The sequence below is a fragment of the Paramormyrops kingsleyae genome, chromosome 18 (genome assembly GCF_048594095.1).
Source record: "Paramormyrops kingsleyae isolate MSU_618 chromosome 18, PKINGS_0.4, whole genome shotgun sequence".
Taxonomy (NCBI): domain Eukaryota; kingdom Metazoa; phylum Chordata; class Actinopteri; order Osteoglossiformes; family Mormyridae; genus Paramormyrops; species Paramormyrops kingsleyae.
This window is the reverse complement of record NC_132814.1, coordinates 27,116,892-27,141,597: the sequence shown is the minus strand read 5'-3', so window position 1 is coordinate 27,141,597 and position 24,706 is coordinate 27,116,892. Positions and strand designations below refer to the sequence as shown.

Genomic DNA, 24,706 nt, shown 5'->3' with positions numbered 1-24,706 from the left:
TGTGTAATGTGGAGTTTGCATGATATATCTGTGTAATGTGGAGTTTGCATGATATATCTGTGTAATGTGGAGTTTGCATGATATATCTGTGTAATGTGGAGTTTGCATGATATATCTGTGTAATGTGGAGTTTGCATGTTTTATCTGTGTAATGTGGAGTTTGCATGATCTATCTGGGTAAAATGAAGTTTGCATGATATATCTGTGTAATGTGGAGTTTGCATGTTTTATCTGTGTAATGTGGAGTTTGCATGATCTATCTGGGTAAAATGAAGTTTGCATGTTTTATCTGGGTAAAATGGAGTTTGCATGTTCTATCTGGGTAAAATGAAGTTTGCATGATATATCTGTGTAATGTGGAGTTTGCATGATATATCTGTGTAATGTGGAGTTTGCATGATATATCTGTGTAATGTGGAGTTTGCATGATGTATCTCTGTAATGTGGAGTTTGCATGTTTTATCTGTGTAATGTGGAGTTTGCATGTTTTATCTGTGTAATGTGGAGTTTGCATGTTCTATCTGTGTAATGTGGAGTTTGCATGATGTATCTCTGTAATGTGGAGTTTGCATGATATATCTGTGTAATGTGGAGTTTGCATGATATATCTATGTAATGTGGAGTTTGCATGATATATCTGTGTAATGTGGAGTTTGCATGTTCTATATGTGTATTGTGGATTTCCCCCCCAATCCAAACCTCTTCCATGCTAACTAGCATCTCGAAATCTGCGTATGGGCCGTGCAATTTTGTGGCCTCCCTGTCAGGGTGCTACCCCTGTCACGGAAGAACAGAACATTTTAACAGCAGTGAAAGAGTTGTTGTTGTTTTCATAGCAAGCAAATACACATCTCTTGTTATTGATGAGCAAGCAACAACTAAATAAAATATTTGGTTCAATTATCTGGTTCAATATCATAAAAAAAGTAATTGAATTGAACTTAAAAATGACATGGCATATGCGAAAGTATGCTCTGACAGTGTATTTGTTCCCGACCATACCAGTACAGTTCACAAAGATTTTTTGGTAAACCACACTTTAGCCATTGTAAAGGTAACTTATATCCAAAAATCCAGAGTAACTTATATAAACCCCTTCAAATGTTATCACTATAATATAATATTGCTTGTTTGTCAATTGGTCATCTGACTGCAGTCAAAATATATAAAACATACGTTTGTTGATTTTTGGTCAAAAATGCTTTAAATATATAATATTTAACTCAATATAGAACTCTGAAGTGACACAAACATAATAATAATAATAGTCCTGAAATCTGTTGAATAAAAGGTATGATTTTTCTGTCAGCTATTTTCCTGCTATTTTGGGGTATATGAGCTATAGATTACATGGTGAAGACAAACGTATAATAGATATCTTTACGTTTCTGTGCCATAATATGTATTTCTCCAAACGTTCTGCACCGTAGCAAGTTATATATTACTGAAAATATAGTTCATATAGTAATGCAGTTTAACTCTCCCCTCCCCTTTCATATAAATATTTCATCCTAAACATTGCAAAGACATTATTTGAAATATATTTGAGATCAAAGTCACAGACATAATTGGTAATCTCAACTATCAAGACCATCAGTGTAAAAGAATCAGTACATATTGCAGTTGCACCATTTCATGTTTTAAAATATTGGACAAATACACACAAACCATTATTTTTAGCTGCATGTTAGAAACTGACAAATGAACATTATAATAGATATATTAACCTCTGAAGTACCTTCTGCTTTTTATTTGGAATTTTCCACTATTAGGATAAAAGTGTGTGTGTATATATGTAAATATATGTTAAAGCTTGAGATGATGTATTCAAGCAATGAATTAGCTAACGATGGGAATGAGTTGGAAGCGTGAAATGTTTAATGTGGGAGAGAAGATGCCTGATAAGTGTGTAGAATATTTTGCGTTCAAAACTTGGTTAACTGTCCAAAACTTTTACTTTTAAGTCTGGCATTAATGCCACTGACTCCACCACTTTTGCTGTTAGTCACCATTGTGTTTGTTTGTTTCTCCTCTAATTAACAGATTTAATGTCCAGTCATGCCACACAAACTATTACAGTGAATGAGTTGTTCATTTTGTTCACCATTTATGTACTTCTGTAGCTTCTTCCAAAATTATTATCAAGTGCCATTTAATTCAATATTCCCCACGATGTCCAGGGGAAAATGTCCTTAGCACTGCTGCCTGTTTCCTTTGAAGGAAATGGCTATTGTAAGTCTTAAAATACTTGCGCATCTATTAATGCTCTACTACATAAATTATCATCCACAGTTTGTTGTAAAAAATCCATGGTAATGCAGATTTTCACCATGCTCCAGTGAGGCAAAAATAATGAATAAGATTGATATTATCTATATTTTCAGTTTTGACTAATGAAAAATGGAAGTTAAACTTGGTTAGTCAGATGGACTAATTGTCTAATATGAGAAAAGCTTTTGCATGAACAAAGCTCCGATGGGTGAATCCTGAGCATCGCGAAAATGCCGACTGCAGGCTCTCCCTACCAAGAATATTCCCTCTGCGATGTTGAGCAGGATGCACACCCCTGACACGGCAAGCATGAAGACTGTGAAGATAGTCTTCTCTGTAGGTCGGGACACGAAGCAGTCCACCGTGTTAGGACAGGGGTAGGAGTCGCACTTGACCAGTCGGAACATCTTATAGCCTGGGTAGATCATGTAGAATATGTACATGAAAGCGGCTTCGAAGAACACACGAAAGAACAAGCTAATCATGTATGTCCACCAGAGGGCCCCGGTGATCTTGAACTTCTGGTTCTTGATCTGTTCCAGATCTTTGGGACTTCCCCGTCCAGAGATCTTAAGCATCTTCTTGTCGATGTGACGGCGGTGGGCCACATGCATGGCCACCAGAAGGGCGGGGGTCGACACCAGGATGAGCTGCAGGGCCCACAGCCGGATGTGGGAGATGGGGAAGAAGTGGTCATAGCAGACGCTGTTGCAGCCCGGCTGCTCAGTGTTGCAGGTGAAGCCGGACTTCTCATCTCCCCAGGCGCTCTCTGCCGCCACGACCAGCACCAAGAGGCGGAAGAGGAAGAGGACGGAGAGCCAAATGCGGCCAATACCTGTGGAGTGCCTATTTACACCGCTTATAACGGCATAAAAGGACGCCCAATTCATTTTCGGTTCCAGGTCTGGAGAAAAAACATTTTGAACAAAACAACGTTTTAGCGACTAAGCGTAAAACGTGAAACATGAAGATCACTGCGAAGCAAGACTGCATTAAACCAACACAGTTAACGCTAAAGAATGTTAAATATTCCGCTACTCAAAGATAACACAGCCCGATTAGCCATTCTGCTGCTATCACTGCCGTTCCGAGGTGAGGTGAGCGGAGCTGAAGGTGGGTTACCAGGCTCTGCTGGAGGTGTGAGAGGCATAGGCGGCACCAGGCTGAAGAACCACGTTGACCCACCAGCGTTGCATGGACATTAAGCTCGATCCAACAGAGAATGCAAGCCTTCTGACACATGGCCGAGAGGCTACTTAAAAAGGCGAGGCGCTGGCACAGCGAACAGGGAGGATAACGTGACCTGCTTTGGCATAGCCAATGACAGGAGTGTACCCGAACAACGTGGCCAGGACGCGGGGGTGGGGGGTAGGGAGTAGATGGCCAAAATCCCCAAGCTTCCTGCAGTGCATCTGAAATGATCTTATTGGCCTAGCCCTAGCTGCAACCCAGTTATCGCTCAACATCAACATCCTACAGAAATCTTTCACAGAATTAACTAAGGAACAATATGGATCCATATTCCATACTTATATTTTTACTGAGATATGCAGACCTATGATTAGACAATTGCAATTTTTTTGTAATTTTTACAAAAGATATTTTTCGTCCAAGACTGATCCAACAAAATATGATACTATGATGGTTACCAAGTGATTGAAATGAATAAGTCAGCTCAGCATAATTTTTTTTAATAAATTACTGTTTTTCACCAGAATTTTACTACAAACTCCAATTATTGTGTTAAAACAGGGCAGGAGAAATTTAGATAAATGTAACTGATTGCTTCTTAAATAAACGTAACTGAATGTTTTGCAAACGAGTCATTGTTTGCAACACTGTTGTGGCAAGTCCTAACAAGATTATTGAAGATAATTACAAAACAAAAAAGTATAAGTCACTGATTTCAGATATCGGATAAGTCAACAGGAACCCAAGTGTTCAGTAAAAAAAAAAGTAATTTACCTTCTGTTGAAGTGGTGCCCCAACACGTCGAGAAAAGGGTGGATTACAATCAGTATAGTAAGCTTTTTTACTCAATGGCTTGGTTTACTAGAACACCATGCCTTTGAAAATTGCAAATGAATTCCCTGACACTAGCCACTGCCCTGCACTGTAGCAGTCATATGCTCTTATATAACTATTTACATACAATGACGGCCTTCTCTTGGCCTAACAAGACTCTTTAGAATTCAAATCAAACGCTACGATTTCCGCCTACCCTCTGCCAAAGAAAGAATCTGTGTGGACACATAAAAGCCGTCCTCTATTATGCATTGTGCTGGACATGACAGGGGAAGTAAATGTTGCTTTTGACGTAAGCTGGAGCAGAAAAACAGAAAAGGTCCAAGTGTTCTCAACATTGTAACGAAATGTTATCTAAGTAATATCACCACTTATCAAAAATTCTTTTCCTAACCACTAGATAATATGCTCTTTTGACAATTAAATGGAATGTTTGAAAGAAAAAAGAAAGCTTAAACAAAAAATTATTCAGTTTAGTAACTTCAATATCTTTTGGTAACATGATGAAGATCATAGGCAGCACTTTGTACAGTGTTTAGTATATTTTGCATTATATATTAGCTCTTATATATTAGTTATGCTCTAAAACATTCCATCCAACCATCTTCTAAGCATTTATCTTGGTCATGGGATTCTAAGATGATATTCTTAATTTATTAAATTTCTATTTATGTTCAAATTAATTAACAAATTTGTCATATTGTCATTACTTATTTTACAATAATGATTATACAAGTTACACACAAGGAGTGCAACTAGTGTACAGAATTAATTAACATGTCACCTGTAAACTAGACAAGCAAGATCAACAGTTTACCAGTTACACAGTCAACTCTGTATAGTACAGAACTGTACAGGACAGTTCCATACTGTGGAATTGGGAAGCTAATATATGTGAGTGTTTTAAAACTTGAATGCAAGAGTCATAGATTTCAGCTAGAGGTATGCAGAATCTGCTGTTTCTGTCTTACAGGGGCAGATGACTGATCTGAGTTAGGCTACATAGTTTGAAAGGCATCTTTCGCCAAGCTGTCTCCATTCTGAATACATAACTGTGTTCACTGTGGGGCTGCGTGATGCATGTGGCAGTTTTCTGAATGTGTCACACACAATCTCAGCCAACTATTCCAGTCGTCACTTTGGTGCAGCCCCCAGTGACCTCAAACTCTTGTCTGCAGTCCATGTACTGCCCATAGCTGGCGTGCCTCATTTGCAAGCATTTAGCATAAAATTATGCAAATTAAAGTGTGTTGCTGAATTTTCATAAATATGACCTCTATTTTAGAACCAAACCAGGGTTTTATGACTGAAATTATTTACAGTGAAAACATCAATGACTTTATGTTCAAAAATTCAAAAATAAAATGTTGCCCTTCCATTGCCCAGAGGAAGTGCATCTATGAAAGGCAAAATGATATTGTATCTGTGAGTGAAGACAAAAAAGAAAATTCTCAAATTTGGTAAGTTTTGATTGGAATACAGCAGGCACACATGTCTCAGGGAGCGGTGGACAGTGATGCTGAATAATGCCTTGACCTGGGGGGTTTAATCGCCCCCGCTCTGCATCTTTAGACTTCATGTGTAGAGGTTTCCTCCTGCATTCCAAATATATAAACTTAGGAGAATCCATATCTCTAACATATGTAAATATCTTGATACCTTTTAATTGCATTATGACTGATCTCAATTTTCCTTCAGGATTCCTATATTAGACACTCATCCAATAGAGCTGACTTTCAGATTGCTGTATGTTCATGTACAAAAAGAAGACTGGAAAAAGAAATCATTCTGAGGTTTAAATGACATTCTTTAATGACATACCAATTTAACATAATGAAGAGGGATCATAGACTTTGAGAATGACCTTCAGTATTTGTACTTCGTTACTGTACTTAAAAATTATTTAGGCAACTTTGTACTTCCCTGAGTATTTTCAATATTAACAAGTTTCACCTTCAAAACTGAAAGATCAAAACTGAAGCAGTGCTGCATAGTGAAGAAGAAAAAAAAAAGCAAGAAGTAAAGTATCTGCAGACTCTGTCTCTTAGGTGCAATATTTCAAAAAATTATATTTTGTATCTTTTTCAAACTTCACAATTAATTTGTATAAGACAAAGTCTGAAACTGACTGAAGTAGTGCTGCTTTGTGGGGAGAGTGTGTAGGGGCTACAAATTAAAGAGGGAGGAGTAGAGATTAGTCAGGGGAGAGATGACTGGGCTGTATGAGGAATATAATGCTGTTGTTCCAGCAGCATCTAGTTTTTCTTCTGACACTGAAGGCTATTTACCTAACTGCCACCTCCGTCCTAAACCAGAACACGGAGTCCTGCCATCTGCAGACGTTCTCAGATGGTTGTATGAGGGATGGAGACATGATGGAGTACAGGAGTACTGTGGACATCTTTGTCGAGGGGTGCAACCTGAAACACGTGCAGCTCAGCATTTCTGATACAATGGAGCTGGTGGTGGCAATCGTGGTCTCTGGTACCCCCCCCCCCCCCCCTAGTATAGAGGTGGAGATTGTCCAGAACTGCAAATATCTGAGTGCCCACCTAGATGGTAAGCTGGACTGGTCTAAGACCTGCACTGCCCCCTACAGGAAGGACCAGAGCAGGCTAGACTTCCAGGGAAGGGTTAGCTTTTTCAGAGTCGGCAGAACCGTGTTGCGGATGTTCTACGAGTCTGCGGCAGCCAGGGCCCCCTTCTGCGCAGTCGTGTGCTGGGCGGCAGTGCTGGGGAGGTGGATGTTCTACGAGTCTGTGGCAGCCAGGGCCTCTTTCTGCACCATTTGCAGTGTGGGCATGTCGAAAGGTCAGCGTATTGAAAGTCCAAGTTCAGTCCAAGTCTTTCCATCAGTTTTGCCGAGTCGAGTCACAAGTCATCAAATTTGTAACTTGAGTCACTGTCTCGTGACTCGAGTTTCCACCTCTGCCACAATCCATTCATAATGCATAGTTTCACAGATATATTGTTGCATTTTTTTCTGGTTTATGTGAAATAATTAAGAATAATATTAAGCTAGTCTGCACACCTCCATGGTGAATTGGTGTAGTTTTGACTCTTGGTTGGGGGATGAGTGATGTATTCATGCTTGATTGCCAAATTAACATAAATGGATAAGAAAAAGTCTAAGCCATAAGGTGTCCAGTTTATAAAGAGTGAAAAGAAAAGGATAAACGTGAAAAAGATAAAGCTATGCAACTACCATTAGTGTAATAATCAGATTATCGTAATGAGTGTGTATTTGTGTGATATCAGATTTGTGCACTTCAGTTTCATTTGTTTTTTGTTTGTTAGTTTTCTTTTATATTTATATACTAAAATTTCATTCTATTTGTCTTCTTTATAACACATGAATCTGATATATTTTTATATTTATAGTATAGTTTTAACTTTTACTAATATTTATATCCATCTAATAAAAATCAGTGCCGAATAGTGCCTGTTTTGTTGCCATGGGGTTTGGGATAAACGCACGTGGGAGGGTGAAGGCGCTGGTTCGCCCAGGGAGCCATACAAGCTGGACAACTCACAGCGAATAATAATTAATGACTACTTAGTTATTGTTACAGAGCCTTAGATTATAATTGAATGCAATTTGACGCCACCCAGTGGCAATTGACAACAGCTCAGGAAAGACATTAGGGACCACAGCAAAAATTTTTGTTTCAATCATTTCTCATTTTATGTGTTTGCACCTGGGCAAAATGTAAATTTTTTTTTTCAAACTCCAGCCTGGCTCTTCTCTGCTGCCCATTGATTTATGATTGATTTCTTCCTTGCTTTATGGGTCTTCAGTCCTACTTCTAGGAGCTTCATACAAACTGTCCTAGCAGTGCACTTCACACCTGCACTTAATGTCTCCCATTCTTTTTGAAGGTCACTTGATGTCATCCTCCAATTTATGAGGCACTGTTGGATAAGTTGACGATCATCTCTGGCATTAGAAAGTCGCTTCTGCCCTCTACCTGGCTGGTTTCTAGTTGTTCCCAGTGTCATTTCACATTGTTTTTGTGTACTGCTTTCTTAGAAATTTTGAGTCTGGAAACAACCTGCCATTCAGTGTACCCTTCTTCCAGCAGAACCAGGATTAAACCAGGATTTGACAATGCAGATTCTTAAAAAAATATGGACCAGTCTCTTAATCTTAATCTTTTTTTCCAGAGCTGGCTAAGCTGGGGAGGTTATATTAATATGTTATGCAATATTTTGCAATATGCAATATTTTGCTTATGTAACATTTATATACATTATTTTTCTTTTTACTTACAGTGAGCATCCATGAAGACATGATGTTCAAGCTGATGGTGTTAAGTTTTCTTGTTGATCTTTTTAGCACTGAAACATTAACCAAAAAGGATCCATCCAACATGCTGTCAGAGAGCATCATGAATTTGAGCCTTAAGCTGTATCACAACATGGAGAATGATGCATCATTGAAATCTGAAAATATTTTTATCTCACCTGTGGTGTTGACTTCCTCTTTGGGGGTCATAACACTAGGTGCCAGACAAAATACAGCCAATCAGGTTAAGTCACTCCTAAACGTGCCTTTGGTGGAGGACAGTATCCACATCCTGCTCTCAAAACTGCTCACAGATGCGAGTGATGAAGCCATAAGTGACATCGACTGGAAAGTCAGTAGTCGCTCCTACGGGCCTGCTTGGATCAACCTGAGCCCAGACTTTGTTGAGAAGAGCGAAGTGCACTACAGACATAACTCAAGTAAAGTCAATTTCAGAGATAAGTGGCATCATGAAAATCAACAAATGGGCTCACCAAAGCACAGATAACAAACTGTCTGAGATAAAGATTTGCCTGTTATCGATGGAGCTCTGTTTATTAATGCTATGCTTTTAAAACGTAAGTGAAATTAAACTTTTGGTTTGACTGTTTTCCAGTTCCAAGCATGACGATGTATCCTCGTAATCGTTTGTGGCTCAGTGATTTAGAATGCTATTCCTGTGTTCGATAGGTGGTTGGTTCAGGTCTGTCATCATTTGAACACGGTCCTCGACCCCAAGTGCACCAGGGACTGGCTGGGCCTGTCTTCTCAATTCTGTCGCTTAAGCTGAAAGTGTCTGCTAACTATGACATTTATTGTTTTGACAGCTCACTGGGCAGAAGCCTTCAGCCACAAAATGGTGGATAAGAGGGGCTTCATGATTTCAGGAACACGCACGGTGTCTGTGCAAATGATGCATCGTACAGGTACAAAATTCACTTTCTAACCAGTATGTATTCTCAGAAATGTATATTGAAATTTTTTTGAATCGTTTATTTTCCCAAAAGATTTTACAGATATTTAGAAGATGAGCCCAATCAGCTACAATTTCTGGAAATCCCATTGGGCAAGATGCAAAGCAGCCTTTTGATCCTTATGCCATTCCACATGGAGCCCCTGGAAAAGGTGCTGACCAAGGAGAACATTTACAGGTGGTCGGACCAGCTAAAAGAACAAGCTGTGGCTGTGTCCCTGCCTGAAGCTGATGTGGGGAGCATTCATGAACTACAGGTAAATAAGCACAAGATGTCGGATTAGTTGAGATAAGTAACCAATTGCCAGTATTCCGCATTTTCAGGTGATTGTCAATTCTAGCATTTCTGATTTTGAATATAATTGATTTTATAAATTGCATTAGACATAAGCAAGCAATTATTATGAAATGCTGTCCTTGCAGAAATACCTGAAACAACTTGGATTAGTGGAGGCTGTGGACAAATCTAAAGCAGATTTCTCAGGAAAAACAGGAAAACCAGACTTGCCCCTTTCACATTTCCTTCATGCCGCTGGTTGTGAGATACAAACCGGAGGCAATGAATTTGATGAGAATATATTTGGTCGAGAAGAGCTTAAAACACCAAAACTTTTTTATGCAGACCATCCCTTCATTTTCTTTGTGCAAGACACGAAAACCAACTCGATTCTTTTCTTGGGTAGACTTCTAAACCCCCGAAATGGTGGAAATCATGATGAATTATGAAATAGCAAACCATTTTGAATCATAAACCCACAAGAAACCAAGCGAACAGTAACATGACCAAACAGGTCAATAATGTTAAGAATGCTGCAAACAGCCAGACATACAGGATGTGCAGCCCCCCCCCCCCCCGAACATGCAGGAAGTGCTGCTCCAGCCTTTGGCTACATTTTCTCAAAATCGTTGTAAAATTAAGCTGCAATATAGCAATCATTTTACAAGGAGATGGTGAGTATTTATATTTGTAAATGCAATCTTCAGCAGATTAAAATTGTTTTTTAATTTTTGGTTTGCGTGTTGTTTTTCAGGTAAATTTTGGTGATGCAGCACATTAATAAACAAAAGTTCATACTGTCGTTATGCAAACCAAGCTACCACACAATATGTATCGTGAAGGTACTGCAAATGTGGTCTTTAAAAATTAGTGCTACACAGTTTTCAAAAATCACGCTTAACCAAATTTATGGCTTTGCTTAAATTTTAAACCAAAAATAAGTAACACTGTTACCCTTTTATTCCAAGAAACAATGTAAATACAAATGACCAAAATATGTAACAGGAAAAAAGTCATTAGCATATTTCAGCAAAAGGAAACAATCCACATACAAAATTATACTTCATACAGGAATTAGAACCCAGATTGCAGATTTCAGTTTTATCACATAAGAAAAGCTTTTCTGGCTGAAAACCTTCCGCAAAGCATTCACATAAGTAATGTTAACAATTTACTGGACATATATATATTTTTTATTGTAGTTCACCATGTTTTTTCACTGAATTATTTACTTATTGGTAATGAACAAAACCAGGCATTCATAACAGTTGGTGAGGTTTCAAATATTCAAAGGTGTATTTGTATAATCGTTTAATTTTATTTTCCGTTTTAATTGGACAGGCTCAGACTTTCATGACTCCACTGAAAGCATGAAATTCGAATCGGTCTTTCCTTCAAGGACAGTGTGAAAATAACCACTCCTAATACGCAACTTAAGCTACTCTGATGAATAGCTATATAAAAACAGATTTCAAAAAATAACTAGATCACGTAGTGGTATTGTTACAATTTCGACCATTGTTGCAAGTGCGTATGCAGATAAATAGATTTTTATTTCTCTCTAATGAATAATACTTCTATCTTCTGGCATACCAATAAAGTTGTTTTTACAGTATGTGGCACTGCAAAATTTCGGTTTCAAGAACAACTCACAAATGGTGGTGCTACTTCAACACAAGAACAATAAATATCACTAGACTATCATTCCCATGGACATGCAAATAAAAGTATTTACCAAATGTGTTTATGTTTTAGCCCCAGAAAAGCAAATGGGAAATTCTAAACACCTGGCCAATGATCAGATTCCGTTAAAAGGTAACTAGTTTGAGCAGCCACAATTATACGAACTGAAGGTTTGGCAGTACCTTCCATTCTGGCTGCTTGCCCACCTCATCATGGGCAAATATAATTTTCCCAATTAAGTATTTAAAATAGTTTATTAATTGGTTCAACAAACCACTTATAGCTTGCCGCTGCAGATTTTGGCTGTAGCTGAATCAGCCCATGTTTTTGCGATTCCCGTATCCTCTACGATGCGTGTCTTTCCAATTGTCCCAGTCCCGAGCCTTCTGCAAGGCCTCTTCATCATCATTCTCTATCTGTCGTTCTTTCTCCTCCTTCTCTCGCTCTTCACTGTCAATATCAGCTTTGAGAAAGGCTTGCAGAATTAGTTTTCATCTTAATTAACACAAAGTCATGTACAAATAACTAGGAGGTAGACCGAAAGTACCTGCACTGCGTGGAATGCCCTGATCAGGAAGAGCTCCACGTTTCCTGTGCTGTTCATACCAGTCATCGACGGTCATCGTGGGTAGGCTGGGATAGCCTGCACCGAAGACTCTGAAAATATTTTTAGTTCAAACTTTAAAATACAGTATTATTTAATCTCTACATTTAGCACCGATACATTTGTGTATTTGCCTACCGAGCTTGAACAGCATCTTTAGTCAGGATGAAGGGTTTCATGCGAGGTCTCTGATGGGACTGTAATGGTTCTGCTGTGCCCTAGAAGGGGTAAGACGTCGTAATTTAATTACATGTAGTTTAACTCCATGGGAACATGTATGCATATAAAATCACTGTCATCATACCATTCCTTGTGGAACTTTTTCTTGTTTCAGAAAATCCATTTGCTTCAGAATCTCAATTTCCTGGTCAATGCTTTCAATTTCCTCCAATGCAATAGTTATCCACTTCCGTAGATTGAGAATGTAAAAGTCGCGAACCATTTCATCATCAGCGTGACCGCTCTCCACTGCAGACTTGATCTCTGACAGTTTGGCTTCTGTTTCTTTCTTTTGTTTATATCTAGGGGAGGTTATAATAACACAAAAGTTATGATGACATATATATATATAACGAGGTAATCATCATGCACCAGGAGTCATCCTTCAATGCCACAGCTTTAGGAAAGAATCAATCATTATATCAAAATTGTATGATTTTTATTTAAAAATTCATAAATTTAAAGACAATTGCTATCGCATTTCCTTTGTAAATTTAGCAATTCACATTTTTAATATTTTGATAAATTAATTAGGTCTTAGTTGCTACTGCATCATCACAATGCTGTTATGACTATGTTGGCTTGTATGTACTTGATCCCTTAAGTACAATATTCAAAACGTGAAGATGTGAATCATAAAAACCTTTCGATTTTAGCCTGTCTCTGTGTTGCCATGGCAATCAAATTCGGAGGCTGTATTGTAGGTGCCGATATCGGTCCTTTTCCCTCTTCTTCCAATGAGTCTGCAGAATTATCGTTTGTTTTGGGTAGTTCAAACTTCACGATATTGTAGTCTTTGCACCTTCTCAAGAAATCTAAAAAGTAAACCTTTGCTTTCTGCACTTGCTCCAGGCGTTTCGCTAGGTTGACTTGTTTCATTGTAAGGGCCCCGAGAAGAGCAGGTAACATCAAATACTTGAGATCTGTGGTTGCAATTTCCTCCAGTTCTTCATTTCGACTGGAAAAAAAAGGAAAATAATGAAATGCTTACGCAGTGAACGTTAAGATTATAGTATTAGACATGCTATTTATTTTAAGTCACCAATTTGAAAACTGTTACCTTCACTGTCACCAATGCTAATATACTTCTCCCACATATGTGCAGCCCATATAACCAGTTAAATGTACTTGTCAAAACCCACATGCACTCAGCGTCCCGAAGTGCCCCTAAGTGAAATAAATTGTAGAGTGAAAACTAAGCTGAAACGTCTAAAATGACGAAAGTCTGCAAAAGTTACCTGAATAAGTCGAGTTGGGCTACCATGCGTGTTACCTCTTCCAACAGCTGAATCCCACGCTTAACTTTAACCTGGACCGAGTTTGATCCGGTCGGCTGGTTTGTGGTGTCCACTTCTTCAAATAATTTCCACCCGCGATCCAGCATTTCAGGAACTTTCTGTGATTCCAAGTCCGTATTTTGAATTTCACTACACTCTTCCGCAGCAGCCATTTTCATGCGTCAAATTCTTAACACACAGACTGTCCGACTTCGGCTTCCGTACCTTCCGGATACAATTTTGCTGTTGTTGTTGCTACCTGATCAACAGTACGCATGTGCACCATTATTGCGCATGCGTAAATTGCATCATATTTTACGACGCTGCTCGATTTGCAACTCTCGTATGTATTATTTCACGACTTTATGTCAGTTTCATGTTCTTTGCGGATCAGGTGGAGCTGGAGTTTCTGTATAGTGAGGTCATTCATACTATGTTTCGCCATTGTTTTCAAAATACGTGAAGGTTTTATTAGTTTAATTTAGTTAACCAATGGCACGGTGTGTTACGTTAAAACTCAGCGCCGAAATATATGTCAGAGGAGGACAATAGGTTTCCCATAATGGAAGACCACGATAAGATTAAACTTGTGATCCCAGGATGGAAATTTTATAGGAAATTCTAGCAAGGTACGTAGAGCACAGACTAGCATGCATTTAGTAGCAAACGGACAAGGTGCAAAGACACTGTACACAGTGCAGTGAAGTTAACGCATCACAAACAAAGTAAAAGTAAAATGTTATACAGTATTAATGAAGATGATAGATACATCTTATGATTGCGCGGGGACGCATCATCAGTGATGGGACCTGGGCTCATCGGGGGTTTGGGGTCTTTCAGCGTCAGAGCAGCATTCACCCACGCTTCCGGCCTCTTAGGCAGATAAATATTAAGAAAAAAATAAAATAGTAATAATTTAGCGAATGGTAATGTGCAGTGAAATTGTTTTGATTTGTAAGATGCTGAATAATATTAGACTAATTGTGGAATTAATTGTTTTATATTGCTCGGTAATATTAGATTAATTGTGGAATTATTTGATTCATAGTCATACGCAATTCCTGCACAATTCAGTTGGGGCTTCTTATTTTTTTCTTATTATATTTATGTATCAAGTAACATTTATGTATGAATTCTGAGGCAGTAACAGTATTTTTTTCTTGGCTACCAGCATTAACAAAACCATGTCATTGTTCCATGTTACAAAATGTTGGTTTATGTTTCTGACACTTGAGTTTTCTGCATTCAACTTAGAATATGAATGTAGATGTGTCAAATGCAAGTTTTTTGTTTGAGACTAAATTTTGGTTTTATTTACTTATAAATAAAATGATTAGTAAAGTTCATATAAAGTCATTTTTGAATTAGTGTAATGTTTCATATTACAGCCTTTTAAATCTGTCCTTAAAGCAGCATGTTCAAACCTATTGTCAAGTTCTACAGATGTTTCCTTATGGAATCTAGAGATGTGTGTTTTACCCTTCGATGCCAGTCTTCCTTCCTGATTTTTTTCAATAGCTAGAAACACTCCTGATGAGTATAATTGTTACAGTGCTTAATGTAGCACACAAATACAAATCTGAAATATTCTTCTCTCATTGTCAAACAGGCACCAAAGAACGAAGTGTAGAAGATTGCTCCACAGCTGAAGAAGGCTTAGTCAATGAAAGAGATCTTCTAGAGGACCACCTCAGAAATATGTTTGAGGGGCTTGTCCACATTGCTACATTCATTTAAAAATTCAGACATAAGTTTCCATTGTCAGCTTTTGTCCATTCTACCTTTAAGTTTTCAGCCCCCAAAATCGGAGCCCCCTTCAGAGCCATATACTTCTGAAAACTATGTTTTAGCTTTGCAGTGTGGATGAATGACTTTTGAAAAGCACAGACTCTAAAAGCACCCTAATTGGTCCGTACTTATCACATGGCCCTTCCTTGATTTGATCCCACGAGTTACACCCTGATTGGTTACCTGATCACCCTACACAGAAGTATACAGTATTCCAACATGGCAGATATGGAGGAGCTGCTTCCAGTGGCACTTTCCCTGTTATTGACCTGTATACAGCTAAATAGCATGTTACACATTGTGAGTGCTGCATATTTGCGCAAAAAGAAACTAATTTACCGGTCACTGTTGTTCAGCAAAGAAACTCGTTACCGGCAGCGTCACAATCCCTTCAAGGAGCGCCAGTTTTGGGTAAAACCAGGACGGAGCAGTGCTTGGTGGGACAATTTTGTAAATGAATCTGTGGTTCCTGAAGAATGGCAAGAAAATTTTAGAATGTCTCGAACAGCTTTGCTCATTCTCAGTGAAAAACTGCGTCCTAATATCGAAGGAAAGAAAACGCAAATGAGATCGCCTGTGGACGTAGTCAAAAAGGTCGCTTGTACCCTGTACTATTTGGCTGATGAAGGACAGCTCCGGGAAACTGCCAACGCATTTGGGTTGTCTCGGCAAGTTGTTTCGAAAATTGTTAGACAGGTCTGCAAGGCAGTTACCCTTTCCTTGGGTCCTGATTACATCAAAACACCGAGAACGGAGGCAGAAGTTAGGGATGCTGCTGCCAACTTTTACAGATGTCATGGAATGCCACAGTGCTTAGGAGCAATAGACTGCACACACATTGAAATCAAACAACCGTCGGCCAAATCCACAGACTACATGAACCAAAAGGGTAGGCATTCATTGAATGTGCAAGCACTGTGTGATTACAAGTACTGTTTCATGGACGTCGTTGTGAAATGGCCCGGTAGTGTTCAAGACGCTCGAATATTTTTGAATTCAAAATTAAGTGAAGATTTAAAGGATGGAAGCATTCCCTCTTGCTCAACAGAACTGGTGGAGGGTGAAGAGGCTGTTCCCATTTTTCTTTTGGGTGATGCAGCATATCCCCTGTTTCCATACCTCATGAAAGACTACCCAAATGGCGGTGCTACCCCACAGGAGCAATCTTTTGGTCAGTCCCTTTGTGGGGCTCGCATGGTGATTGAATGTGCGTTTGGGCATTTGAAGGCACGGTTTTCAGTACTGAGGAGACCGATGGATATAAATATGCAGGACCTTCCATTCGTTATTTATGCTTGTTTTGTTTTGCACAACTACTGTGAAACTCAAAAAGAAATGATACCTGAACAAGACATAAGTGCAGCTATTAAATATGACAGACATATCCAGCCACCCACTAAGTGGGATAATATTAGGAAGGACTGCCATGAAACTGAGGGGAAGAGAGTGAGACGTGTGTTAACCACATTTCTTAACCCATGATGTTTCACATCTAAACCACTGTCTGCTTTTGCTGTAATTTTTGCCGAAATAAATAGTTCTATTCACTATACATTTATTGTAATATGTTTGACACTTATCTGAAATGAAACTGAGGGAGAAGAGTGAAACATCATAAATGAATTGCGCCTGAGTAGGTGATATTTACTTATCCTTTTTCATCAATGTACCCATGCCCAATGTAGGCTAATAGCTATATCAGATACGTTTTATTCATTTCAATGTGGATGGAAATATGTAAAATGAAGAGAAAACGCTTGTGTGGATGGAGATCGTTTTCATTTGAAAATGTTTTTATAATAATAATAATCCTTCATTTACCATTTACACAAGTACATTGGGAAGGTGAAGAGAAGGATTCCAATCTTGCTCTCCATAGCTTGGGTGGTCACAGTACAAGATCAGCCAACATGTGGTGCCCCTGCAGATGTGGGGGGGGAGGGGGGCGGTAGGGGCCTGGCTGAAGGGCCCACATAAGTGTTACTGTTCTGCTGAGGTTAGGGCTTGAACTGGCAACCTTCTGATCATGGGCACATAAGCTTAGCCTAATGAGGCACTTACCCCCCCAATTTTAAATAAAATGTAGCAGTGTAGGCATAACTTAGAGAAGATAAATCATTCCAGGCATCCATGTTCCCCTTTCGTGCTGTATGAGAAGATTAATTACTATAGACAATAGCCTAGGGAAATTCAGTCCCTCCCTGTCCCTGACTTATTTTCTCCTTTTACTTCACTTGCTCCAAGTCAGACACTGATTTAAGCATGTCAAACCGAAGAAAATTAGCCTAGGTATCTAGGCTAGACCGTTTTTAACAAGTGCATTTGTACGGTGTACACGCGTGTTTTTAAGGTGTGTTTTTTTAACCGTGTTCAGAAGGTAAAAATGCCGCAACACGGAGACGTACGGAGACTAAAAATGGCGCGCAGACACAGTATCCGGTCTCGCGGCATCGCACGCATTCACCCTGACGCGCGCTTGACGAGTAGCTTTTTAGATTTGGCGCTAACGTATGATCTGCTCGGTTGAAGTTCCGTTTGCATTCGCCTACAGAATACTCACTTAATTTGAACTATAAGAAGTATACTGTTAAATAACACGGTAAAGGGATATACAGTAAAATGTCGATAGAAGGGTATCCAGTCACTAAAGTGTGTCTTATTTACAAAATTATGGTTTTGGAAAATGTCCGTTATAGATTGGAGGAAGAGCTCCGGATTTTCACGAAAAAGGTAGGTTAAAGTTCCACATGAAAAGATGCAAGTTAAAAAGTTAGGGTTAGAGTCTTACGGGTTTTGGGGGGCTATTGATTAGCACTACGGTAGCCTTACTCGACAAAGTAGTTCAACTCGTTTCAGATCAGCGACCAATCGGTCATTTAGAGACAGGCATGCATTCTACGGCAGGGATGCCTGTTTCGGCATAACACCGGCGTTAGCATGTCTGTGAGCGCGAGGCGGTTTGCAGTTCGACTCTGTTTATCCGTGTAAGTTAAACTTTTAGAAGCCTGTTTGTGTTTGTTCGCATCCCCTGACTCCGGATTTAAGCTATAGGCCATGTTCGGGCAAGTTCTTCGGTTAATAAAGGGTTTATTGTTGTCTACAAATTTGTCGTTGCTCGGGCGCCAATGGAGTGTTTTTAAAAATGAGTCATACTTTCAACAATATACTTGTAGTGTGAATTTTCCTGCTTTTTCTGTTGATGGTTTTAAGCTAAATTTTCGTTACAGGCAAGTGAAGATGTACAGAGTTTCTTGAGATCCGCTAAAGAAAGCTCTAGGATGGATGGAGTTAAGCTTCTGAATGAATTGGATGTGAAATGTACCGTCATTGAGAGGCTTACTGGGTTATTTCGTCAACTGATTGCCGGTAAAGTGCGAAATTATATCGGAGAAATGTATAACATATCGTAGCACAAATTATCAAAAGAAACTAAAAATTACTTCTGGATTTGGCACTGACTGGAAAAATTGTTGAATAGCCAACCTTCAATCGTCGAGTGGTAATTGACAGCCATAACTGAAGTTTAGTTTGCCATGAATAATTAAGTCGTGTTTTTGTTACACCTTGCAGAGCCAGAAGATCGTTCACTGATTGCTAATCAGCCGAATAATCATCTGCATGGGCCAGTACTGAAATGGGGCAGAAATGTAATGATTTCCAGCATTTTGAAGTTTGGACCAATGCTCCACAATGTTGTATTGGCCACCTCTATTACTAATGCAGTACAGACTCTTGGAGCTGCTCTCACCATACAGCAAATTCAGACAGTCTTTACCTCTTTAATGTCGCAAGCACAAGTGCAGATACCTAATGCACTTCAGTACAATCAGACAAAGGACAATCAGCCTTCGAGTGATAACTGTCAGGATCAGTCACGTTCAAGAATTCCAGTGAGACATCACAGCCGTGGTGTTACTTTGGGAACTCCAGCAACACAATCAACAGGAAAACAATTTGAAAAGCCCCTTCATGGTGTGACCTCATGTTTACAGAATCAGGAGCTGGGAACTGATGTTACCATACAACATCAGAAGCAGACCTCATCACAGTTGATACAGTTCTTGCAAACCAAATGTAGAAGCGATTTGTTGACCTGTTTTCCCGGAAGGGTTGAGCCGAGTGTTGACAGTGCCACACATGACGACATGTCTCCTTCGATAATAGAAGGGACTCCATCTGAAGTGAAAGGCAAGCCTGTCTATGATAATCTGTACCAAGGAACAAATGGCTTGCTAATTGCTACTTCTGCCCCAGTATTCGAGGTGAAGGAAGACTATGTTGATGGTGCATTGAGGTGCACTTATATTGTTTCCACAAAGTATGAATTGTGGGATATTGGTGATATATTCATAGATGAAAACCTTATTTCGTCAAGGCGTTCTCAGCAAGTAGATGTGTTGGGCTCAACTTCAGGGGCCTGTACAGAAACCAAAGAGGAAGCTTCCAGTGTTCAAAGGCATATCACTAGTGGAGTTGGGGCTTTAGGCCCAACGGGGCAAGATGACAATCTGGCAATATCTAAGGTTGGAAAAAAGGTCCCAGTGTTCCAGGTTCGAAAGTATGAGGAAATGGCGGTTACAGTGACCCATGTTGTTAGCCCTAGTAACTTTTTCATCCAGCTTGTGGGCCCACAACTGCAACAGCTCTCCCTAGCTATTGAGTAAGTGTTTGTTTTTTGAAAATGTGTCATTAATAAACATGAAGTATTATAGTATTAAGGTAACAAAATTGTTGTTTAGAATATAATTAGAACTTTATAGAACTTGATTACGTTTTCACACAAAAATGTATGCTATTTTTTTCCCCCAAGTACCCACATTCTGCGGGTTTTCCAGGTCTATTTTAATTACTGGAAGCTGGCAGAGTGCTCGGAATAAATAATCAACTAGAATTCTGTTTACTTGGTGATCCAATTAAGGATATCAGATTTTAGGTACATATCCTGGACCTTTTCACTTTTCCTTGAGCAAACTGCTTAATCAGTTGTGCTTTAGTCGAATATTCAGATATCATTTGTACATTGCTCTGAAACATGTTAACCATGCTTTGAGCTCATTACTGGCTGTAAGTGCTACAGCTCTCATTATATGTTTGTATTTTGGTTGTTTGCCTGGCAGTTTGCACTGCAGTCGCTCTTTTTCTGAGATGGATTGTATTCCGGATATTGGAACCTATGTTCTGGGATGGTTTCCAAGGCAGAAGATGTGGTGCCGTGGTCAGGTGATTAAGATAAATGGCATGAGAGGAGGTAAGCTTTTAGCCTCATTATTCAATTATTGTTTTAAATACTTTGAAAGCCATTTTGTAAGCTATCGCCCTTTTTACGTGGTCCTCCCTATTCTTAGCTGAAAATTGTCATCGCTTTCAGGAGCTTCAGTGAATCTGGCGAAGGCAGGTGGTGTGCAAAATATCAACCTTGAGGTCAGAAGGATTGACTATGGCGACGTAGCTTGTATCCCTTTGCAGAATATAAAAGAACTTGATGATTTGGCAGCTACTTTACCTGAACAAGCCCTGCAGGTTGCTTTGGCAAATGTAAGGGAATAGTTATTTTTGAAATATATATTCCATACTTGATTGAGTTTTGTTCTTATTTGCCACTATTTATATTTTTTAGTCTAATATTTTACTCTTATTTTACTAATGTATATTCTGTGTTGTCGTTTAATATATGCACCAATACTGCCAAGGCAAATTCAGGTGTACCTGGCCAATAAAGTAAATTATGATTCTGATCTGTCTTGTATGTGGGATTGTTTTTTTATTTCAACAAGGTTCTGATTATGAATACAGGTTTCTCCAGTTAAGGGTCAAGACTGGACTACAGAGGCAGTGTGCTGGTTTAAAGACAAAGTACATAATAGGACCCTGTTTGCAAGGCTGTTTCCTCAGGAGCCGAAAGTGATGGTGGAGCTCTTCTTGGAGAAGGGAAAGATTGGAGGCATGAGGTTTGTTTGCTTGGGAATTTATTTTATTGCAAAATGTATATTTTTGCAGTAAAATGCCGAATGATATTTCTGTTTGGGAAGTTTTCAGAATCTTTGGAATAAAAATAGGGATTATCATTAATAAGAATTTGTTGACATAAAATATTCATATATCTAATATAGACCAAAAATAAGAGAACAAATACTATTAAAGGGGGTATATGTTTATCCATGATATTTCTAAGATAATGTGTTCCATTTATAGTTCACATTTATCCAAAAATTAATGTATAAATTAGTGAGGGTTAACGCTGTACAAGCTATTCATGTTGTGTATGTACATTTTTAAACGTATGGCTGTAGAGGCAAAGAATGACCTTTAAGGATGCTTAGTGGAGGGCAGATGCCTCTGTGGATTGTGTTTAAAAAAACATATAATGCATGACTTGAAATACATTAATTCATTAGCAGTCATTCATTCATCTATACCCACTTCATTTTAATAACTTTTTTTCAGGAGAAGCGCTTCTCTGTCGACAAGATTGGCCCTATGTGGACATGCCAATCATTCAATAATAAGCCTAAACTTGAGGAAAAGTAAGTATTTTCCATTCATCCATCCATCTTCCAATCATTTACCCTTGCCAGTGTTGCTGGGAGACCTGGCAGTTTGCCCTGGCACTGTGCCAGGCATGTGGGCCTTCAGGCTGGGCTGCACTGTGGATAGGCTGCCAGTTTGTTTTATGTTTTGTTGTTTTTCGTCACTTTGCACTTTTTTTTTTTTACACAGTGATTTTCATTTTATGGCATGACAATATTCACTGTAGAATCGTAGAGTGAAGATTATTTTATCTCCTTGATCTTATAACTGTTTTGCTTGATAGGACATTCAAATTAACCGTTTTGCTGTTCCAAGAAAATGTGAGAAGGTCTTTAAGAATTGAATGGGCACCACTGATGGTTGACACTGTGTGTGTGCCCTGCAGTGAGCTGGCATTCTGTGCAGTGCGTCCCCCAGGCCTCCGGTCTGTACTGACTGGCACAGGCTACAGCATCTCACTGTAGCACTGCATGTGTGGGATATGTGCTTAAAGCTGTTTCAGACAGTCAGCAGCACCTACACTGTGTCTGTGCTCTGCAGTGAGCTGGCATCCTGTTCAGTGTTTCTGAATCATGACTCCTTGTATTTAGCTTGCATGTAGTATCCATTTTGCATGTTTCCTCTGTGTATCTGTTGTCTTCTGTACTGTAGGCTAATTGGCATCTCTAAATTGCCCATAATTTATGATTTTGTGTGTGCGTGTGAAGACATTTCCTACAATATGATTAAAAACCTTTAACTTTTAAAACCCTGGGGACATTTTTTTTTGGTCACCAAAAGGATAACTTCAGTTTTATAAAGGGCAATCAAAATGCAGAAAATGCCAGTGTGAATGTAATCAAAAACTTGAAAATGCCAGAAGTCTTGTGTTTTGTTTGGTTACTTATAGTTAATATTCAGGCTGGGTTAGGGTTATGGTTGTCATGGATGGGATTAGGGTTATGCCTATAGAAATGAATGCAGAGTCCCCACAATGATAGGAATATATGAACTGTGCACGTATGTGTATATGCTTGCGTGTGTACACACATGTGTACGTGTGTGTGCATGCATGTGTGTATGTACGTGTGTGTGTTTGTATGTGTGTGTACGCGTCCTGTGATGGACTGGTATCCCATCCAGGGTGCACCATGGCTTCATGCCCCAGTGTGACTGACCATGATAAGTGGTCAGAAGATGGATGGATAGTTCTGCAACAGCTAAATAAAATAAAACAAGCAAAAAAAAATGGACATAACTTTGATTTGCAGGTTAAAGGCCCTGGTTATAATGGGTGGATAGATAGCTGTAGTTAATGAGGATAAGCCAAGTGATCTGTAAATAGTAATATGCTGTGTTGTATGACTCTTATCACTGTTACAGGCCTCAATGATGGACGAGACAAGAATGTCCAGAGTGAAGTTGCCTAGGTTCTCAATCGGAGATCAGGGTTGTAAAATACAGCAACACTGAGATGAGTGTGACAGAGATCCAGGTACAGGGAAAAAAATTATCTTATGTAAGGCAGCAACGTACCGTAAATCTTTTTTTTTTGTATGCACTCTGCAGTATAGTTCAGGTCGTGCTGAGCTGCTGCTCAATCAGTATGTTTTTCCTTCTTTCTAAGTTAACTGATTGATTTTGTGCTGTTTGCTGATTCAAATAAGATAAAAATGAATATATAAATGCATGTTTAAAGTTAATCCAGACTTCTTGTTGAGGAATGCATGTCATTTTGTAAAGATTAATAAAGATCCTTACATAAATGTTGGTCCATAAAGTCAGTTTTAAATAAACATTTGCTGTTTGTAATGCCTGAACATTTAATTTATGAGGGTACTTTTGCCATGTTCAGATTCTGATATATGAAGTAGGGGTGCACCAATCCAATATCCTATTAGGTAATCCATTCAAGCGGAACACTAATGATGCCGCGCAGTGACTCCCGCCTAGTCCTTATCTAACTGAAGAGTTCCTCAGGATGATAAATTCTGAAATTTGTCTTTAAATTACTTACTACGTAGCTCAAAATTGCAGAACACTGCACAATATAACTAAATATCCTAAGTTTCACTCTTGAAAGAGAATGTTTTTTAGCGAAATGTGGAGTGATTAAAGTGTCGCTATGGAATATGTTCAGTAGATACAACCTTTAAAATAGGGGTTCTCGATGTTTTAATGACTGGATCAGCACATGTGAAATATTTTGTGGACTGGAGGGTTACACTTGGGGGGGGGGGGGGGGGGTCCTTATGACAACAAAGTGTCATACAAAGTCTACAAAGTGTCCATCCAACCAGAAGATAACCAAGCACACAACCCTGCAGCAGCTAACATTGGGAGTAGAATGGGTCTGACACAGGGGTCCAGTGATGTGGCCAGGTGTCACCAGGGCTTTAGGATGCCCCCCCCCCCCCAAAACAAATTCCACCACAGTGCACAACAAAATGTGTCCTCTGCATGTAACCTATATGTGACAGAGCAGGGGGAAGCTAATTCAGCACCCAGGAAGCAGTACCTTACTGAGTGGTGCCTTGCTGGTCAGGGACTCGAACCTGCAATCTTTCAGTTACAAGGGTGCTTCCCTAACCATTAAGCCACCACTGCCCACACTTTAAATGGTCTGTTCTCTTTTGTTTTCATTAAAGTCAGGACCACCCCCCCCCCCCGTTTCACAAATCTCCAGTGACACTCCTGGGAAGTGACCTTTCCAGCAAATCATTCTGTTCAATTTCTGGCCCAACGGAGCAAATCAAGATGTCTGCCCCAGTGGAGTGAAATGAAAATGTCAATGCAG

General features: G+C 39.2%; 3 protein-coding genes, 1 long non-coding RNA gene and 1 pseudogene across 10 annotated transcripts; 3 read left to right on the top strand and 2 right to left on the bottom strand.

Moving 5' to 3' along the window:
- Positions 1-1,522: 1,522 nt before the first annotated feature.
- gjb1a (gap junction protein beta 1a) lies at positions 1,523-4,488 on the bottom strand. 2 transcript variants are annotated; one of them, XM_023795827.2, is made up of 2 exons: positions 4,237-4,488; positions 1,523-3,175 (listed from the first exon to the last, which is right to left on the bottom strand). In XM_023795827.2, the coding sequence occupies exon 2, from the start codon at positions 3,159-3,161 to the stop codon at positions 2,439-2,441; it is 723 nt and encodes a 240-aa protein (XP_023651595.1). In that variant the 5' UTR covers positions 3,162-3,175; positions 4,237-4,488; the 3' UTR covers positions 1,523-2,438. The 2 variants fall into 2 exon arrangements, with proteins under 2 accessions (XP_023651595.1, XP_023651594.1); XM_023795826.2 differs by lacking the exon at positions 4,237-4,488 and adding an exon at positions 3,394-3,555.
- Positions 4,489-6,530: 2,042 nt separating this feature from the next.
- Positions 6,531-10,337, top strand: LOC111835491 (serpin H1-like; annotated as a pseudogene).
- Positions 10,338-10,737: 400 nt separating this feature from the next.
- On the bottom strand, positions 10,738-13,867 carry igbp1 (immunoglobulin (CD79A) binding protein 1). The gene is made up of 6 exons (XM_023795928.2): positions 13,576-13,867; positions 12,981-13,295; positions 12,423-12,639; positions 12,257-12,336; positions 12,062-12,171; positions 10,738-11,977 (listed from the first exon to the last, which is right to left on the bottom strand). The coding sequence occupies exons 1-6, from the start codon at positions 13,791-13,793 to the stop codon at positions 11,829-11,831; spliced, it is 1,089 nt and encodes a 362-aa protein (XP_023651696.1). The 5' UTR covers positions 13,794-13,867; the 3' UTR covers positions 10,738-11,828.
- A 22-nt stretch (positions 13,868-13,889) lies between these two features.
- Positions 13,890-16,954, top strand: LOC111835509 (uncharacterized). Its single transcript, XR_011983488.1, has 2 exons — positions 13,890-14,243; positions 15,224-16,954. It is a non-coding gene; the product is annotated as an uncharacterized lncRNA (long non-coding RNA).
- Positions 16,955-17,525: 571 nt separating this feature from the next.
- LOC111835508 (uncharacterized) lies at positions 17,526-23,721 on the top strand. Of its 6 annotated transcripts, none has more exons than XM_023795920.2 (8): positions 17,528-18,132; positions 18,630-18,768; positions 18,973-20,062; positions 20,520-20,650; positions 20,771-20,823; positions 21,196-21,350; positions 21,847-21,926; positions 23,293-23,721. In XM_023795920.2, the coding sequence occupies exons 1-8, from the start codon at positions 18,022-18,024 to the stop codon at positions 23,337-23,339; spliced, it is 1,806 nt and encodes a 601-aa protein (XP_023651688.2). In that variant the 5' UTR covers positions 17,528-18,021; the 3' UTR covers positions 23,340-23,721. The 6 variants fall into 6 exon arrangements, with proteins under 6 accessions (XP_023651690.2, XP_023651692.2, XP_023651688.2 ...); XM_023795919.2 differs by having other exon boundaries at positions 17,536-18,132; positions 20,771-20,937; XM_023795921.2 differs by lacking the exon at positions 17,528-18,132 and adding an exon at positions 18,278-18,386 and having other exon boundaries at positions 20,771-20,937.
- Positions 23,722-24,706: the final 985 nt, after the last annotated feature.

Coding starts and splice junctions, on each gene's coding strand:
- gjb1a (XM_023795826.2), bottom strand. CDS start 3,421: ATGCCTCTCACACCTCCAGCAGAGCCTG. Junction 3,176..3,393: donor CACACCTCCAGCAGAGCCTG/GTAACCCACCTT, acceptor TTTTTTCTCCAG/ACCTGGAACCGAAAATGAAT.
- igbp1 (XM_023795928.2), bottom strand. CDS start 13,793: ATGAAAATGGCTGCTGCGGAAGAGTGTAGTGAAATTCAAAATACGGAC. Junction 13,296..13,575: donor GCCCAACTCGACTTATTCAG/GTAACTTTTGCA, acceptor TTTTTTTTCCAG/TCGAAATGAAGAACTGGAGG. Junction 12,337..12,422: donor AAAAAGTTCCACAAGGAATG/GTATGATGACAG, acceptor TACCCCTTCTAG/GGCACAGCAGAACCATTACA.
- LOC111835508 (XM_023795919.2), top strand. CDS start 18,022: ATGTCGATAGAAGGGTATCCAGTCACTAAAGTGTGTCTTATTTACAAA. Junction 20,938..21,195: donor TGCAGGTTGCTTTGGCAAAT/GTAAGGGAATAG, acceptor TTATGAATACAG/GTTTCTCCAGTTAAGGGTCA. Junction 21,351..21,846: donor GGAAAGATTGGAGGCATGAG/GTTTGTTTGCTT, acceptor ACTTTTTTTCAG/GAGAAGCGCTTCTCTGTCGA.